Source organism: Cucurbita moschata, unplaced genomic scaffold (genome assembly GCF_002738365.1).
Source record: "Cucurbita moschata cultivar Rifu unplaced genomic scaffold, Cmos_1.0 Cmo_Scf00036, whole genome shotgun sequence".
Classification (NCBI taxonomy): Eukaryota; Viridiplantae; Streptophyta; class Magnoliopsida; order Cucurbitales; family Cucurbitaceae; genus Cucurbita; species Cucurbita moschata.
In genome coordinates this window covers 1,588,587-1,605,065 of record NW_019268552.1, presented here as the reverse complement: position 1 = coordinate 1,605,065, position 16,479 = coordinate 1,588,587, and the positions used below count along the sequence as shown (strand labels likewise).

General features: G+C 34.9%; 4 protein-coding genes across 4 annotated transcripts in view; 2 read left to right on the top strand and 2 right to left on the bottom strand.

Moving 5' to 3' along the window:
• Window positions 1–689: 689 nt before the first annotated feature.
• LOC111431628 (E3 ubiquitin-protein ligase UHRF1-like) lies at window positions 690–3,535 on the bottom strand. The gene is made up of 3 exons (XM_023068322.1): window positions 3,013–3,535; window positions 1,153–2,362; window positions 690–1,024 (listed from the first exon to the last, which is right to left on the bottom strand). The coding sequence occupies exons 1-3, from the start codon at window positions 3,382–3,384 to the stop codon at window positions 777–779; spliced, it is 1,830 nt and encodes a 609-aa protein (XP_022924090.1). The 5' UTR covers window positions 3,385–3,535; the 3' UTR covers window positions 690–776.
• Window positions 3,536–4,281: 746 nt separating this feature from the next.
• On the bottom strand, window positions 4,282–5,337 carry LOC111431302 (basic leucine zipper 43-like). Its single transcript, XM_023067886.1, has 2 exons — window positions 4,815–5,337; window positions 4,282–4,727 (listed from the first exon to the last, which is right to left on the bottom strand). Exons 1-2 carry the CDS (start codon window positions 5,166–5,168, stop codon window positions 4,515–4,517), a joined length of 567 nt encoding a protein of 188 aa, XP_022923654.1. The 5' UTR covers window positions 5,169–5,337; the 3' UTR covers window positions 4,282–4,514.
• A 7,263-nt stretch (window positions 5,338–12,600) lies between these two features.
• Window positions 12,601–13,694, top strand: LOC111431634 (H/ACA ribonucleoprotein complex subunit 2-like protein). Its single transcript, XM_023068331.1, has 4 exons — window positions 12,601–12,848; window positions 12,951–13,020; window positions 13,210–13,315; window positions 13,428–13,694. Exons 1-4 carry the CDS (start codon window positions 12,707–12,709, stop codon window positions 13,587–13,589), a joined length of 480 nt encoding a protein of 159 aa, XP_022924099.1. The 5' UTR covers window positions 12,601–12,706; the 3' UTR covers window positions 13,590–13,694.
• Window positions 13,695–14,498: 804 nt separating this feature from the next.
• LOC111431633 (serine/threonine-protein kinase 16-like) overlaps window positions 14,499–16,479 on the top strand; it is a 3,152-nt gene continuing 1,171 nt past the window's right edge. Inside the window, exons 1-5 of the mRNA XM_023068330.1 lie at window positions 14,499–15,013; window positions 15,180–15,322; window positions 15,906–16,049; window positions 16,141–16,326; window positions 16,465–16,479. The exon at window positions 16,465–16,479 is cut by the window's right edge and continues 110 nt beyond it. Coding sequence (XP_022924098.1) covers window positions 14,800–15,013; window positions 15,180–15,322; window positions 15,906–16,049; window positions 16,141–16,326; window positions 16,465–16,479 — 702 coding nt within the window. The 5' untranslated portion in view covers window positions 14,499–14,799. The remainder of the gene's footprint in view (window positions 15,014–15,179; window positions 15,323–15,905; window positions 16,050–16,140; window positions 16,327–16,464) is intronic.

The window sequence follows — 16,479 nt, the reverse complement described above, 5'->3', positions numbered from 1 at the left end:
ATGCCCTTCCTTTTTTTTTTTTTTTTTCTAATACACTTTTTCTCCCATCATAAATTTAGTAATATTTTAAAAATGACGAAGAAAATCAAAATTAATATTAAAAATAAAAAGCTTCTTTTTTTGGTTTGGTGGGGTAATAAGTAATGGTTATTAAAAAAAGAAGAAAAAAAAAGGGGGAGTGAGGTGTGGAGAGGTGATAGGGTATTTAGGGCTGTGACAAAGGATGAGGTGACAGCACTGAACACGGTAGTGTCGTTCAGTTGAAAGGCACGTGATATGGCAGTTAGCTCACGTGTGGAAAGTCATGTTATGTTGTCGCATGCGCTTTTGTGAGTGCTATCACAGAGAGAGTCCACAGCAAAGCACGAGGCAGTTTCACATCAGAGTTAGACCCACGTCTACATGTTCCAACGAATTACCGGCTCAACTCAAAAATGGAGCGCCACGCTCACTTCCCTCTACCGCATACATTTCCCTTCCATTTTGGTCCCCTCAAACCGTCACCTCCTTCTTCTTAGACCCCACTTCTTTTCTTTTCAACTCTCTGCATCTCCTCTGTCCTCTCATGGGTTATACAAGGTGGGACCTCACAATTCACCCTCCTTCAGAGCCCAACGTCCTTACTAGAAACATCGCTCGGTGTCTAACTTTCATACCATTTGTAACCGCTCAAGTCCACTTCTAGCCGATATTGTCTACCTTAACCCATTTATTTATTACTCCCAAAACTCTTCTGCTTACTGATACACACAATTTGGTTTCTTTACAGCCTACGATCAGGAACCCACCTCCAGTTTTTCTAACATCAGGGCATTAACAACATCCTTCACATACACCAGGAAGCATTCCCTGCAAGATTCTGGCATCAGAGTGGACCTGTGAAGCTGCCCGACTTCTTCTTCTGTGTGCTTGCAAACCAAGCACGATAGGAATCGCTTGCTGGGTTTTGGAGGGGGTTCTAAACCACATGCTGCCATGATGGTGTGAGTTGCAAGCCTTGCTACTTCCTTGTATCTTTCATATCCTGCATAAATCTCAGATAATTAATATTCCACTCAACATAATCCTGTTACAAGATAAACCTGGAAGAGCTTTACATTTAATTGCATTCAAACTAATGGCAATGGGGTAGCGTAGAACGTGACATCGTACCCAAATTTTTGTCTCGGCTTAGGAGTTTTAGGTTGATCTTGACCAGTGTTCGTATCTCACTTTTGGGATCGTGATCGTTGCCAGCCTCACAAGAGGCATGGCCTTTCTCTGAGGCTTGTGTCATTGTGGAGGATGAAGAAAGTTCATCCACGATTTTGTTTGATAGCTTTCTTCTATTTTCATAGTTGAAATCAACTCGAGAAGTTTGGACCATATTACCCAGGGAGGATTCTCCATAACTAGATGAGCTGGTAGGAAAAAACTCATCAGAAGCTTTACTCTTCTTACTTGCTACAGGACAACACAGTTTCTTATCCAACTCGGGCAATCTTTGCTTTCCCATTTCCTTCTTATGCTTTGCTGGTTCCTTCAGCTTCTGGATATTGAACTGTTGGCCTTTCGCTGTATGAATATCTTTTATTTTTGTGTTCATTTGTCTGCTAGCAGGATGTTTCAAGGCTTGATCTCCCTCACGTATGGCCTTTGCCTTTGCAATTTCCATCATCCTCCATGCCTTCTCAACATCATAAGAGCTTCCGTTACACTCGAGTCCAGATGTCGCCTGCATGTTAATGGCTGTAGAAAAATGGGGTTCACCTGTTTGGTTGTTTGCAGCACCAATATCTCGTTTGGAACTGTTGCCACAATATGTTGATGAGCTGCTAGCGGGAAAGCTCAGTGACCCCCTTCGTAAGCCACCCCAATTTTCACGTAATGCTCTTATATGGCTATGGATGTTACGACAGCGATGTAATGTTCTTGCACTTGTTCCAGCAGCTCTACCACCACGACTAGGCAATGATTTATGGGCCACGCTGCTTCTGCTTCTCCAACTGGGGACAATAGAAGGTGGCTCGTGACTTGAATGTAAAAGGGCTATTCTGCGAGGTATGCCAACTGTTTGAGCACTAGATTCTTTTACTATATCGGAAATGGAGATGTGGGCTCTAACAGATTCTGTTTGATTCTGATCATTGTAACCAGTGTTCAATTCAGTATCGGCATGTTGAGCCCTGGAGATAGTACAATCATGGCAAAACCAATCGCCTTCAGGCACATTAGCACCGAGGCCGACACAATAAGTATGAGCAGCTGAATCACAGAGATCGCAGAGTAACATGAGACCTTCATCTTCCATACCCTTGCACACAGTGCAACATGTTTCTGCATATGGATCCCTATTCGTAGTATTTTCAATAACAGAGTGATCCTGAAACCAGGAAAGTTACAAGCTTGTGAAACAATGCGCATTTCTACACTCAAGTTGAACTAATCAAAAAACGCATATTTATGTTTCATTACCTAGACAATATTTCTGGTGAGGAGGTATTAGTATAAATGCTTATCATATTTATGTTTCATTACCTAGACAATAATATATCATAAGCAATTTGACCCTATAAAAGTATAAAAAAATTCTAATCATTCAAAAACTTCTGCAATTGCTACTCCAACCAGTAGATAACAAAAGAAAGAGTCATGGATGTGGTAGATATCATAACTATGCAAAATTATATCTATTTGGACCATATCCTAGCAAGTGCCCTCAAATTTTCAAGATTGTTCAATACAATTAAACGTAATTATAGTTAAATTTGTTCCTATGGCCACAAGTTTCAACAGAAAGGGAAGAATTATACTTGCAGAGAGCTCTACAATGCATTATTCAAACTATAATCGAACTGATCCTTGCAGTCAAGCATATTGGCGTCACTTCTAAAACGAAAAATTCCCAGATTCATACAATTAAACACACGATATTCAACCAATCAAAAAACGCATCCCTAAAGCCCTAGAAAAGCTCAATGTCAATCATAGAGCACAATAAAGCAGCAAAATGTCAACAACAGAGTTACCAACCTGATTCCGCATTGGAATATTAACAATTCGTTCACGTAGACGACAGCTATCCTTCGCAATTCTATGAACAACAGTGAATCTGCCCTTGCAAGCAGGGCATCTAGATTCAATCCTCGCCCACTCCATAATGCAGACGAAGCAAAAATAGTGGTCACAGGAGTCAAGCTTACCTCTCTCCGCTTTTCCATCATCCGAAAAACAAATTACACAGATAGAAGAAGGATTATCGTCTATCAGCGGCTGATTTTCTTGAAATTCACCTTCTGCAGATTCGTTTTCAAACCCGGATTTGGTACTCGCGGAAGGACAAGAAATTAAGGCCTTTAGGCGATCTTCTGGGGAGGCGAAGGGGTCAGTTGAATCGTCCGCCATAGTCGGTGAGCGGCAGCGTGGCCGGACCGCCTCGATTAACTCCGGCGAAAGAGTTCAAACGGGATCAAGGAGGAACATCGACGAACATTACATGGGAGAAAGGGCTACGGTTCCAATATTTTATTATCCATTTCTCAAAAAAAAATCATGATTATTTTTGCGAGGATCGAGAAAAAAAAATTAATAAAAAATACCTTTAACTTATCGAAAAAGAATAATAATATATTCCTCAATTTTCAAAAAAATTAATAATATTATCCGTTTCAAAAATACTTTCCAACCCTTACAAAATGAAGGGTTAATATTTTCCTTAAAAAATATTCTTCCCATAAAAAATTAAATAAATTTCAAAAAAATACTTTTTAAACTTTTTAAAAAAATTTAAAAGTATCGACATAGTAAAGACATATATTTTTAAATTAAAATAAAATTAATTAAAGCGGTTTCATATTAATATTAATCTTAATATTCTAAATTTGCGGACTAGTTATATTGTTTAAACCATAATTCTTTAGTTACATTGTTTAAGAGGAATAATACAGGTTTTTTTACGAAACAAAACCCAAATTATGAATGATTTTACCATAGACAGCCTTGCAATATCGTGAGATAAAATCATCCAATCACATAGTTTGGACTCGACTAACCTAAGCTTACTAGGTCAAGTACATCACTACCAAAACTCAAACCTTACACGCAACTTTCTCAACTTCACCTCCTTTTGCCAACACCAACCCTTCATAGATGGGTCATGGGGCAGGATACTCTTCATTCTTCCTTCAAAACTAATGAATGCTGGGTCACGAGGCATAGTATCACATCGAGATAGATAACTCACGTTTATTCATAAAACCAACGAGACGTACGTACGTAAGCCAATTAGCTCAAACCCATAAATAAAATGAATCGAAAAGAAGTCCAATTAGTTTGATCCATCCTTTTAGTATGGCCCACATCACATTAAACTATGAACGGTTAAGAAAAAGTAAAAAGAGAAAAAGAAAAAGAACCTAAAACCCAATGAAAAGCAACAGAAATCAAATTAGATTAAAAGCAGATGAAGAAGGATAAAGATCTACAAAATATATTATTATATATATATATATATAGATATATAGATATAAAGTGGTCTATATATCAGGTTCAGGTCTTCGAGTATTAATGGAGCTCCCAAAAGGCTCATCACAGCTTCTCAATGGCGTCAAGAAATCAGTAAGAATAATCTGAAGAGATGAAACCTTGCGTTTGAGCTCAGCATTCTCATGCAGGATCTGCTGGTTGCATTCCAGCAGCTGAATCAGCTTCTCCGACAGCTGACGGTTCGAACCTTCCAACTGCCCGACCTGAGACCGAACAAAGTCTGAAAATTTCTCGCAACAATATCGAAAAATATCAATCAATCAATCAAACAAAGAAACAAACGATCTTGCCTGGTATTGCAACTCCTCGATCTGCTTCTTCTTCCTCATCCTCGACCTCCTTGCCGACTCCCGATTCGATATCATTCTTCTCAGCTTCCGCTCCGCCATCACGCTAAGATGGTGATGGCGATGCGGATCGAGAACGGTATCGCACGACGCGGAATTGGGAGAGGAGAACACATTACTACAATTAGTGTTCATCGAAGGGAACAATATTTCTCTATGGAAACCACATGAACCGTTTGATTCATCTTCCTCATCGCCTTCTCTTCTCATCATCATCTTCAACTCATTAAATGGGTATTCACCAAACCCCAAATCTTCATCCATTACACACATACAAATAACAAACCAAGCAAGCATAAGGGGACATTAAAGAGGCAGATGGGTAGCCATTTAGAGCTTCAAAAATTAAGACACACAAAAAAGAGTGTTATTTCTTAATGGGTAAGTTTTTTTTTTTTTTTTTTTTTTTTTTAATTTTTATAATATGCTTTTTTGATATCTTCTAATGCACAAAACTTTGGAATAAAATTCACCAATATACACATATATATAAATGCATGGGGTTGCTTAGAACATATGTTCAACCTCTCATGTCAAAATCAATCACATATATATGACATTGACATATGCCAATATTCTTACCAAAACCATATGAAAATCCGAGATCATAATGTTTTCTTGTAATTTATTTTTACTATAAAGTTTTTAAAACAATATGTTTTCCTTTTCAAACTCCCACCCACTATGCCATATCTTGGATGCATTTAAGGAAGCTTTGTAATTTTTTTTATTTTATGGGAGAAAGCTTTAGTGGTTTAATTAATCCATTTTAGTTTGTAATTATTTTTATTTTGGGATTGAGGTTGATTAATTATTTGAGTATTGGAGAAAATTTTGCTGTTTTGTCCTTAGGGTTTTGGTTAATTATGGTTGCTTCCAACTCAGACCCATCTCTGCAAATTAAACAATTTTGCTCTTAGGCTTATTCTAAGCTAGCTTCCATTAACACATGGCCCCTCCCCCAATATTTAATAGTATTATTATTTTTAAGAATCTGTCTCCATTAAAATAAACCTTAAGTTTATAATTAGCTAATGAAGGGGGCCCCTTGTAATTATGGCAAAGATTTGGTTTAACAAGCAATATTATATATATATATTAGTTCTAATTAAAATGTCAAATGTTATTTAACTAATCTCGAAACATATTCACATAAAATATGAACAAATTTTAGAGTAATTTCTCTCTCATAATTCACCTGGACCAGCGTCATTGCTGGCACGTGACCCAATGTCTGGCTCTGATAGCATTTGTAACAGCTCAAACCTACCACTAGTAAATATTGTTCTCTTTTAGCTTTTCCACTACGAACTACGGTGTTGGGGGTTCGAATCCCTCCTCGCCCACAACCGGCCAAAAAGGGAAGGACTTTTCCCTTTGGGGGTAGGAAAATCATGATGGGGATAGCGGACCCAAAGCTATGGAACTTGGGTGTGGGTCTTTTATCGAAATGGAATGGCCTTATCTTTTTATTTTTTCTTTTTCGTTAATGGGTTAAGGTCGGGAGTTCCGTTATAAATTAAATATAGTATACTCAACACGAATCAGCATATTTTTTTTGTTTTACGCCCCGTAATCCTTCCTCAGCCAGGCTTTGACAGAATAGTAGAGCAAGTACAAGTATTAGTAGAATAGCAAAAATGTGTTCCTCGTCATTAATATGTTTGCTCGCGGTTATTGTGACCTCTCGGGAGAATCGATGACTGCATCAAATATGCACTTGCTAGTATTAGTACATCTGAGAATTTTTAATTGGCTAGTTGTAAATAGACGACCGTAGAACAACCAGACTTAACACCGTATCGGGCTTCTCTTCAAAGTCTTAAAATGCGTCTGTTAGTAAAATATTTTCACACCCTTTTAAATAATGTTTTGTTCCCCGATTTTGGGTATATACAAAAAGCATAAAATAAAAAAAAAGTTTGGGAAAATTATTCTTTGGGCACTAAGAAAATATTTAATGGGTGTGGTTGGGACAATATTAAATCACACCCTATATGTCTATTTAAAGGCATATAAAATTCCATTTCTATAAATAAAAAAAATACAATTAAAACATACCCTTTTTAGCTTAATTAGTAAAATAATTTGAAATTTCGAAAAAGGGATATTAATTAAGATATTGTGAAATCTTATTGACCCAATAAAAGAGAGATTATGACATTAAACTCATAGCTAAATTTTGAATTTGCGTATGAAAAACGAATCGATATTTTGATTATTCATATGATTAAGAAGGAATTACTGGAAATGGAAATGATTTATGATATTTTTAGTATGAAATTGATGAGACTTTGATATCTTTATGTGTATTTTTGCAGTAAAACGCCTAAAATGGGGTATTTCCAATGTTATTATATGCTACAAATTACATGCAGTTTAGTTATGGGTATATAAGATGTGGTTAGCAAGTCTAATATTTATTATATTGTTTCATATTTTTATTTTAATTATGAATTGGGCTTCGTTACAACTAGATGGGCTTTCTAGTTTCTTATTTTCGGCCCACATTTTTTTAATCGTTTATTATTATTTTTTATTTAAAAATATATTCCTTAATAATAAATCAATATATTTCATAAATAAATGTTCTATAAAAAAATAATCAAACATTTGTTGGCGCTTATCATTTGGTATCAGAGCATTTGGTTGATGGTCTCTGGCGGCTCGTGAAATATTTTTATTGTTATTTTTTTTCTATCAATTTTTTTAGTCTCTCTGTCTATCTATATCTATATATATCTATCTATCTATATCTATATCTATATCTATATCTATCTATCTATATCTATATCTATATCTATATCTATATATATATATATATATTATTTTTAAAATGTTATAAAAATATATTTATAGTAAACGGGATGGGGACAAGAGATATAATCCCGTCGGGTTCCATTATCTAACGAGGAAAAAAATTTTACACTTCCTCTCCGATTTCCTATCGGGAAACCCTTTTCTATGAGTAAAATGGACATCTCTAATTAAGACGTGCATATGATTGGCATAGAGGATTTGGAGTCTTTCAATTTGCCATTGAATAGAGCAACGGTGAAGCGTCTCACCAAAACGATTCCAGCAACGAGTTAACGATAGGCTCAATCGAATTGATAGATAGAGATAAAAAAAGATATTGGCATATTCATTTACCCGATTTTGCAAAAGAAATAAAAATTTGGAAAGAATATATACTTATTTAGAAAAATTAATTTTTAATGATTTCAAATCAGTTTCTTTTCAGTAATTTCTTACTAACAACGAGAAAAAGTTGATAAGATTAAATATTGGGATAAATAATAAATAAACATTAAACAAAACAAAAAAAACCTACGAACTTTGTTGTCATTGTTGACTACTTTTGTGGGGCCTATCAGACTCCTCAATAAATAAGAATTAAATAGGAAGACTCATAGTCAACTCCAATTTGTTAGGTATTTTCTAAATAATTAAAACCCTAAAAGCAAAATACTTTTTTATTCTTTTCTACTTTCAAACTAATACTTTTTATTCTTTTATCTTTCAAATTAAAATAATTACATTATATAAATAAATTTGTTATTTTAATTAGTTTATTAATTTAAGTTTACAGATAAAACACACCAAATACAGATAGGTTGAGAAGTTGAGAATTTGATCCATAAGTGTTAGATTTTTTTTTTTTTTTTTTTATAAGAATTGAACAAATGAGAGAAAATAGAAGTATTTATACGAGTTATTTTCTTCTATGAGAAAATTGGTAAGAAAACGAAGAACGAAGAACGAAATCGTTATGAAATAGAATTTTAAAGGTTGAAATTTCTTATATTTATGAGATAACTCTTCCTATTTTTATTTGACGTTATGATATTTAAGACGAGAAGGAAAAAATAGGTAAAATTTTATAAATAAAAGAAAAAAAAAAGGGAAGTTTTAGGTTAATTTCTCATGGGTGTGTAGAGGCATGGGAGTTGCTATTGCTATTGCGATCGAATGGCCTACCTCTTCTTCACAATATAAATATTAATTAAACGACAACCATGACCTAATAAAGTCAACTTTATATACTTATTATATGTACTTTAAATTAATAATTTCGACCATATAATATCAACCGTTCAAAATTTTCTCTCATTCGTGGATTTAACCTGCTTTTTCAATATCATGTCAATTATTATTCAATTTAAAAGTTTAAACGGTGCAATTAAAATTATAATTTTTTTAATTAAAATGATGTGAAAAAACGAATGTTATTTAAAAAAAGTAGAAGAAAATTGATAAGATTAAATAGTGGGACATAATAATTCATAAAACATTAAACAATAAAATTTTATAAAACTTTCTTGTCATTGTTGAGTAATTCCTTTTAAGTTTAAAAAAATATTTTTTAAATTAATAAAACTCTTCTTTTCAAAGTTATTTTATTAATTTTTTTTTAAAATTTAAAGTTATTAGTAAATGATTTTTTTTTAATAAATAAAATACAAATTAGATGAAATTCTTTTAACATGTACATCCAAGATTCAAATCTTAGGATCTTTGTTGAGATTGAAGTTTCGAATTTTCATACGATAATTAAAGTAGTCGAAACATTATCATAGCAATCGAAGAAGTAATATATATATATATATATATAAATTATGGTACTTAAAAGTAGTAATTAAAGTAGTAATATGTGATGCTTCTCGTCACACAAAAGGAAAATACATAAAGAAACCTAAACTCGGGATTAATTTATTCCATCTCTTTTGGTATCAACCGTCCTTTTCCTTTCCTTTTAAATTTCTCTTAACCCACCGCCCAGTGACCTAAAACATGAGCAGTTCCCCACAAGGGTTTTGTTTCATTGTTGGGGCTATATAAGTATCACAAACATTGGCCAAGTGGGGGAGACATGGAGAAAGGAATTAACGAAGAATATGATGAGATTCAACATGGTGAGCGATGGCATTGTCAAGCTCTTTTGGGAAGCCCTCTCGAGAGCAAGAGCCTTCATTGTCAATGCCAATGCCTATGCCAATGGGCGCTTAGTCCATTCCGAAGAAGCGGGAGCCGCTGAGTACCAATGGCGCCCTGTCTCGGCCGTGGAGATGCTCATGCAGTGGGAAAACATGATGGTCACCTTCTCCATGGGGACGGCCATTGCCATAGCCACTGTCTCTGTTCAAATCCAGACCAAGTTGTCTCCCATGTTCCAATTCCTGTCGGGTGCGTTAATGGGCTGCTTTTGCTTCACCACCTCTGCAAAGCTTATCAAGCACCAAAGGGTTTCTCTAATTCTGTATTTCCTTGGTGGGTTTTGCTTCGTCACTGCCTTCTTTATCGCCATTGCCATTCCTTATGCTTTTCACTTCCAAATTCTCACATTGGCTATCTACCTTGTCTTCTTGTTCATAGCTGCCTTCAGTTTATTAATTGGGTGATTCAGATTGCGTCATCAAATATTAAATCATAACATCATCACTATGTGCTATCTTATTAGTTTACTACAATACTTTCCTTTAATAATTATTTATGAATCAAACATTCTTTACCTGAATTGAATGTGTAATCCGAAACCTCTCTCGCATACACGTTTTAAAAACTTTGAGAAGAACCCTAAAACGATGAACAAATCGTGGGTAAAGGTGTGGAAACTTATCCCATAAGCCCGAAAGAGTGATTCTTTGTAAGGGTAAGGGTGTGGAAACCTATCCCATAGACCCGAAAGAGTGATTCTTTATAAGGGTGTGGAATCCTCTCCCTAATTGAAAAGTTGGGAAGGATGATTCTTTATAAGGCCTAACAAACCCATTTTAAAAACTGAGTAGAAGCCTCGAGTGATTCTTTATAAGGGTAAGGGTGGGAAAACCTCTCCTTAGCAAACACGTTTTTTAAATCTTGAGGAGAAGCTCGAAAGGGTGATGTCGGGTGATTCTTTATAAGGGTGTGGAAATTTCTCTCTAGTAGACACGTTTCAAAAACCTCGAGAAAAAGTCCAAAAATGACATATGTGCAATTTGATAAGATCGTAACCATTTGATTTTGATCGTTCAAAGTACATCTAAATTATATTCCATTCTTGATAAGTGCACATAGATATTGAATATACATTCAACGGTTAGTCCAATCCATTTTATGAGTTATTTGCTAAATAATAAAAAATTTAAAATAATATTTATCTATAAACTTTTATTTATATTAATTTGTACAATAATAATTGAATTTCTAAACTTTATAAAATTAAATTCATTTTTATATATTAAAATTGAAAGACTACATGGATAAAAAATTGAGCAATGAAAAGCCTAACTCTTCACTTTATAATATAAATATAAACGACAACCCGACCTAACATGTCAACACCGTATTATTTATAATATATACTAAAATAATAATAATTTCTCTGATTTTTTTAGGAATCATTTGAATATTTAGGAACCAAATTTTTGTAGGGACTTGTAAGTTGGGTAATATCATATAACTTTTTTGTTCTCTTTTGGATGACTGTCCTTTAGCTTTTAAGGTTTTTTGGGACGTCTATGATATTCTAATTTCTTACCGAGATTAAAATACACTTTTAATCCTTCACGGTTAATGTCGGTTTAGTTTTTGAAATTAGTTGACTTAACAAATACGTTGCGGAAAGACAAGAAAGAAGAACGAGATTGATGATGAAGAAGATAACTTGGCTGCTATGTTATGCATCAATTGACCTAACTAACGATACTTAGAGGGTCAGAGTATATTTTAATGATGCACAACCACATGGACGGGACTGTTAGATGTGTTGACAAGATTTGTTGTCGGTGACATGGAAATGGCCAATCACATAGGGGTTTGTTTGATTGCTTTAGTTGAAAAGTTGGCGAATTAGAGGTGTGTCACCTTTAAAAAGAAAGAAAAAGTTGGGGATTCATTCATTCATTCATGTCTTGTCAATCAAGCGTGATAAACAGAGAGATCTTTAACATCTTTGTAGTGGTGATAAGCTCTAAACTTAATTTTGATTAAATCGTAAAAATTTATATTTATCGAACGTCAAAAAGATGTTTAAAATGCAATGTGATGATGAAAGTGAATATAGTTTAATAGTAATATATTATAAGTCAAGATCCTAATCTAAAAGAGAATATTTATGACATATTGAGTGGATGATTTAATGCCCTGCCTCGTCATTTTAAATTTAATTATTTTGAAATAGTTGATGTTTTATCGTAACGTTCCATCACATATTTGCTAGTCAATGAATCGTGGTTAATGTCAAAAGTTGTTTAATTAATTTATAATTCCACGTTGAAAAGTTGGGCAATTATCATAATTTAATCGGATAATTATCACCTCTGTAATCTTCTAATATTAATTATACTACTCTAACATACCCCATCGCTTTAGCTTTATTAAAATGGTTCTGATTACAAAGTCAAATTGGTAACTTACCTTATTATATATTAAGAATTAGGCCTTCATTAAAAATATTCTTAAATTTTTAAAAAGATATATATATTTTTTAAAATAGCAACGACGCCGTTTCGAGTTTTAACACTACGCTCCTTTGTTTGGAATAAAAGATAGCAACGACGTCGTTTCGGGTTTCAACGCCTCGGAAGGCCAAAGAAACTGATTTTATTGGGCCTTTAAAGATACACTATTGTTGGGCCTTTAAAGCCCAACTAAATGTATTCATGTGAAGATATTATTGGGCTAAAACGTTTGAGAGGTTCGCACGTGTGAGCTTATGGGATCCATTCTCACCTTAAACCCTAGTAACGAAGAAGAGCGGAAGCCATAAACCCGAGAAGACAGCAATCTCCGTCGTCGTCGTCGTCACAAATTCCTCTCCGGCAGTTCCATTTTGGATACTCTCATCGGAAGAAATGGGGAGTGATAGTGAGGCAGAGAAGTCGCATAAAAAGGACAAGGAAAAGGAGAAGAAGAAGCTGTCGGCTCTTGCACCAATTGCCAAACCCCTTGCCGGCAAGAAGCTCTGCAAGCTCACCCTCAAGCTTGTTCGCAAAGGTATTCCATCTCTTTTCTCTTAACACCGCATTTGTTCTTCATTTTCCTTGATAGATTTAGTTTTTGTTTTGGATATGAAAACATTCGTCATTGTTCTTTCAGCCGCTGAGCACAAGTGCTTGAAGCGAGGGGTAAAGGAGGTTGTCAAAAGCATAAGGCGTGGTCAGAAAGGGTAATTTCTGCTTTGAATAGATCTAGTTTTTATGCTAAAGATAGAACAATGAACAAGGAGGGAGGAATGAATGATGGAACATAAATTTAATTTCAATATGATCATTTCTGGATGGATTGAAATCAAAACAAGGCTTTGGAACATCTATGGTTGTAATGTAGTTCATGAAATTCCTTGTACTGTATGCAGATTGTGTGTAATAGCTGGAAACATATCCCCCATTGATGTGATCACTCATGTTCCAATCTTATGTGAAGAGGCAGATATTCGCTACCTATATGTTCCTTCCAAGGAAGTAAGTGAGAAGTCATATCAAGTTCATTAGGATCCTTATGAGTTTGCTCAACCAGAATTTGCCATGATTCTTCGTTCCTTCTGATAATGATAATGGCATGTACGTTCTACAGGATCTCGCCAGTGCAGGTTCGACCAAGAGGCCAACATGTTGTGTGCTGGTACAAACCAAACCAAACAAAGGGGAGCTTGGATCAACTGAACAAGAGAAACTCAAGGCTGATTATGATCAAGTTGTTGCAGAAGTATCAGAATTTACGAGTACCCTTTTCTAAAGAGTAAAGCTTTGGTTTTTTTGCAACTTTTCTCAAGTTTTTTTCTCCAAACTTGTTAGTGTACTCTGTTTTACTTTCAAATTTGTTTGGTCGTACGCCACCTTGTGTGAATTCTTTCAAGGGCAAGGGGTTGTAACATTGTTAGTTCAAACAATATGCTCAAGCCTCCCGCCCCATTTTTGAGATTTTTGAAAATAAGCCTATGGTGGGAGAATTTGACAACTAGTATGACTGGTGTAGACTGATTTTTAGGATTGTTGTACAAAATTATGGGAGGAGTTGACAACTAATCACACCTTTATGGTACATTTTGAGGTGATTCATGTAGGCCTAGACAAACAGAAAATATGACCATACAACTCAACAATTTGGGGTGGCATGGACATGTGGTCACAGACAACACGGCTAGGATTAGGATGAGCATGATTGTGACACTATGCATCTTTTTAATCATAAATTTGCTTACTTGTCACGGACATAGACAGTCTTAATATTATATTAGTGTTTGAATTAAAATAAGAGTAGGATCAAAATAGTTATTTTTCAAATTTATAAAAATTAACATAGATTTTTCTGAAAGTTTGAAGACTAAAATGGAATAAGGATTAAAATAAAAATTTGAAAGCTTGAAATGGGATTTTCTCAAAACAATTCAATTATCAGAAAATAAATTGGTTTTCTTTGAGAAAATATAATTGTCAATTTGAAACAATCACTTTTAACTGTCACTTTTAACTGAAATTAAGGTTATTAATACTTTATTTAATTAATTATTGAGTTAATACATGATCAAAATAGATTATTGAGTTAATACATAATTAGTTTAAGACTAAATAGATTTGTAATTTTAAAAAAAAATATATTTTGAATTATTTTTATTAAAAAGAGAGGAATAATCTTTAATCTTTTTATTGGAACATTGGTGGGAGTGGTAGCGTGGTTGCGTGTGCCAAAAGCGGCGGTGAATCCAGTTATGTGAAGTAAACTCGAGCGACTCACCGACGAAGCTTTGCTCCCACAGGTCAACACCAAGCAATCCTCCTCGAAGAAAGGCTTCATGCCCAATCTATATATTTTATTGTAACGTAAATCGCACTTTCAGTTCCCGATCTTTTTCAATTCACACGATATCTGGTCTTCATGGTGCCTTCTTGAAGCTTGATTTCATTTCCAAACAATTTTGAAGCCCTTCGAATCTATATGCTTGGAAATGGGTTGCTCCTTTTCTGGGTTGAATGCTCTGTACGACGCTGTTAACGGCGGCGGAGACATTTGGATCAACGAAAATCGGTTTAGGATCGTGAGGCAGCTCGGTGAAGGCGGGTTCGCCTTTGTATTTTTGGTCAAAGAGGTTATTTCCGATTCGTCTTCTGCCTCCGGCGGCGGTCTTGCCAAGAAATTGAAGGACCCATCTCGTCTTTCTGGTTCGCCTTTTTCCCTAATCTGTGTTTTTGAATTCCTTGTTGCGTTTTCTGATCTGAGTCCTTCGGAAATGGATTTAAAAATGCTTCAATCTGATCTGGATCTTGAATTTCTTTAAATATGGCTAACGATGTGGGTTATTTTTCAATGAATTTGATTCTTGTGTAGGTGATGGCACTTATGCTTTGAAAAAGGTACTAATTCAGAGCAGTGAGCAATTGGAGCTGGTGAGGGATGAGATACGTGTTTCGTCGCGTTTTAGTCATCCCAATCTGCTTCCACTTCTTGACCATGCTATAATTGCTGTTAAGGTAGCGCCTAATGATGTTTTCCTCTGTCTGCTTTGAGTTCTAAGTAATTATATTCTCTTTTAGGACACTACTTTTAGTGTAATAAGGCATTCAGGAGGCTTTGCTTTAGGTATCTGCATATCTATAGCTCTTGAAACTTCCCACATCCAATTATGAAGTAAATTAATCATTTGATCTCTAGGTTCCTACCAACCAGCTTTGAAGGACGGTGCTAATTCTGTTGAAATTTTTGGAAATGAAATCATAATCACCTAAGTATCTTCCTTTAAGTGAATATAGCAAAAAGTTTGTCTTCTTTTATACACTTCTAGTCTGGATTATGGATGAACGGATGGATTAATATGCGGGTTTTTCCTTGGAGATTAGATGTCGTTACGATGTTGCATTGACTACGAAAACTCAGAAACTCGTTCCTCGTTAGGCAACGACCTTTTCATTTTGAAGGGTGTAGTTTCTGATTTATAATAATTTGTTCTTTTAGTATTGGCATTACCATTACCATTTAGGCTTCTGGTTCAAGTAATACTTTCTATGAATGGTATTGTCATTGACTGTGCATAATCTTTCTTTTGTTATGGGGTAGTCATCTACTGAAGGATCTGTGAAACATGAAGCATACTTATTATTTCCAGTTCATTTGGATGGAACATTACTGGACAATTCCCAGGCCATGAAGGCTAAGAAGGAATTCTTTTCTACATTGGATGTTCTGGAGATATTTCGCCAGGTAATGGCCGTTTGTAGTTTTCACCTTGAGCAGTTTACGTCTTGTGGAATTTTCTCGACTTATTTATGATGAGTATCTGTTCCTGCTGCAGCTTTGTGCAGGGCTTAAGCATATGCACAGTGGTGAATCTCCTTATGCACACAATGATGTGAAACCTGGTAATGTTCTTGTAACTCATAGAAAAGGGAAATCACCTCTTGCAATATTGATGGATTTTGGTAGTGCTCGACCTGCTAGGAGAGAAATTCGTTCTCGTTCGGAGGCACTCCAATTGCAGGTTATTGATTGTTCATCTTTCTTTTCCCATACTAGTAGCAGGATTTTCTTGTATTCTGCAACAATAACTTACAACAGGTTATACCAACTGTAAAATTTCTGAATGAATTTGTTGCACTTAACCTTATCTGCTCTTTAGGAATGGGCATCTGAG

What these genes read in the sequence shown, in the direction of transcription:
- LOC111431628 (XM_023068322.1), bottom strand. Translation starts at nt 3,384, where the DNA reads ATGGCGGACGATTCAACTGACCCCTTCGCCTCCCCAGAAGATCGCCTA. An exon ending in ATATTCCAATGCGGAATCAG is followed by an intron (nt 2,363 to 3,012) that starts GTTGGTAACTCT and finishes TCCTGGTTTCAG; the next exon opens with GATCACTCTGTTATTGAAAA. An exon ending in AAGCCGAGACAAAAATTTGG is followed by an intron (nt 1,025 to 1,152) that starts GTACGATGTCAC and finishes AGATTTATGCAG; the next exon opens with GATATGAAAGATACAAGGAA.
- LOC111431302 (XM_023067886.1), bottom strand. Translation starts at nt 5,168, where the DNA reads ATGCTTGCTTGGTTTGTTATTTGTATGTGTGTAATGGATGAAGATTTG. An exon ending in TCGAGGAGTTGCAATACCAG is followed by an intron (nt 4,728 to 4,814) that starts GCAAGATCGTTT and finishes GTTCGGTCTCAG; the next exon opens with GTCGGGCAGTTGGAAGGTTC.
- LOC111431634 (XM_023068331.1), top strand. Translation starts at nt 12,707, where the DNA reads ATGGGGAGTGATAGTGAGGCAGAGAAGTCGCATAAAAAGGACAAGGAA. An exon ending in CCTCAAGCTTGTTCGCAAAG is followed by an intron (nt 12,849 to 12,950) that starts GTATTCCATCTC and finishes TTGTTCTTTCAG; the next exon opens with CCGCTGAGCACAAGTGCTTG. An exon ending in ATAAGGCGTGGTCAGAAAGG is followed by an intron (nt 13,021 to 13,209) that starts GTAATTTCTGCT and finishes TACTGTATGCAG; the next exon opens with ATTGTGTGTAATAGCTGGAA.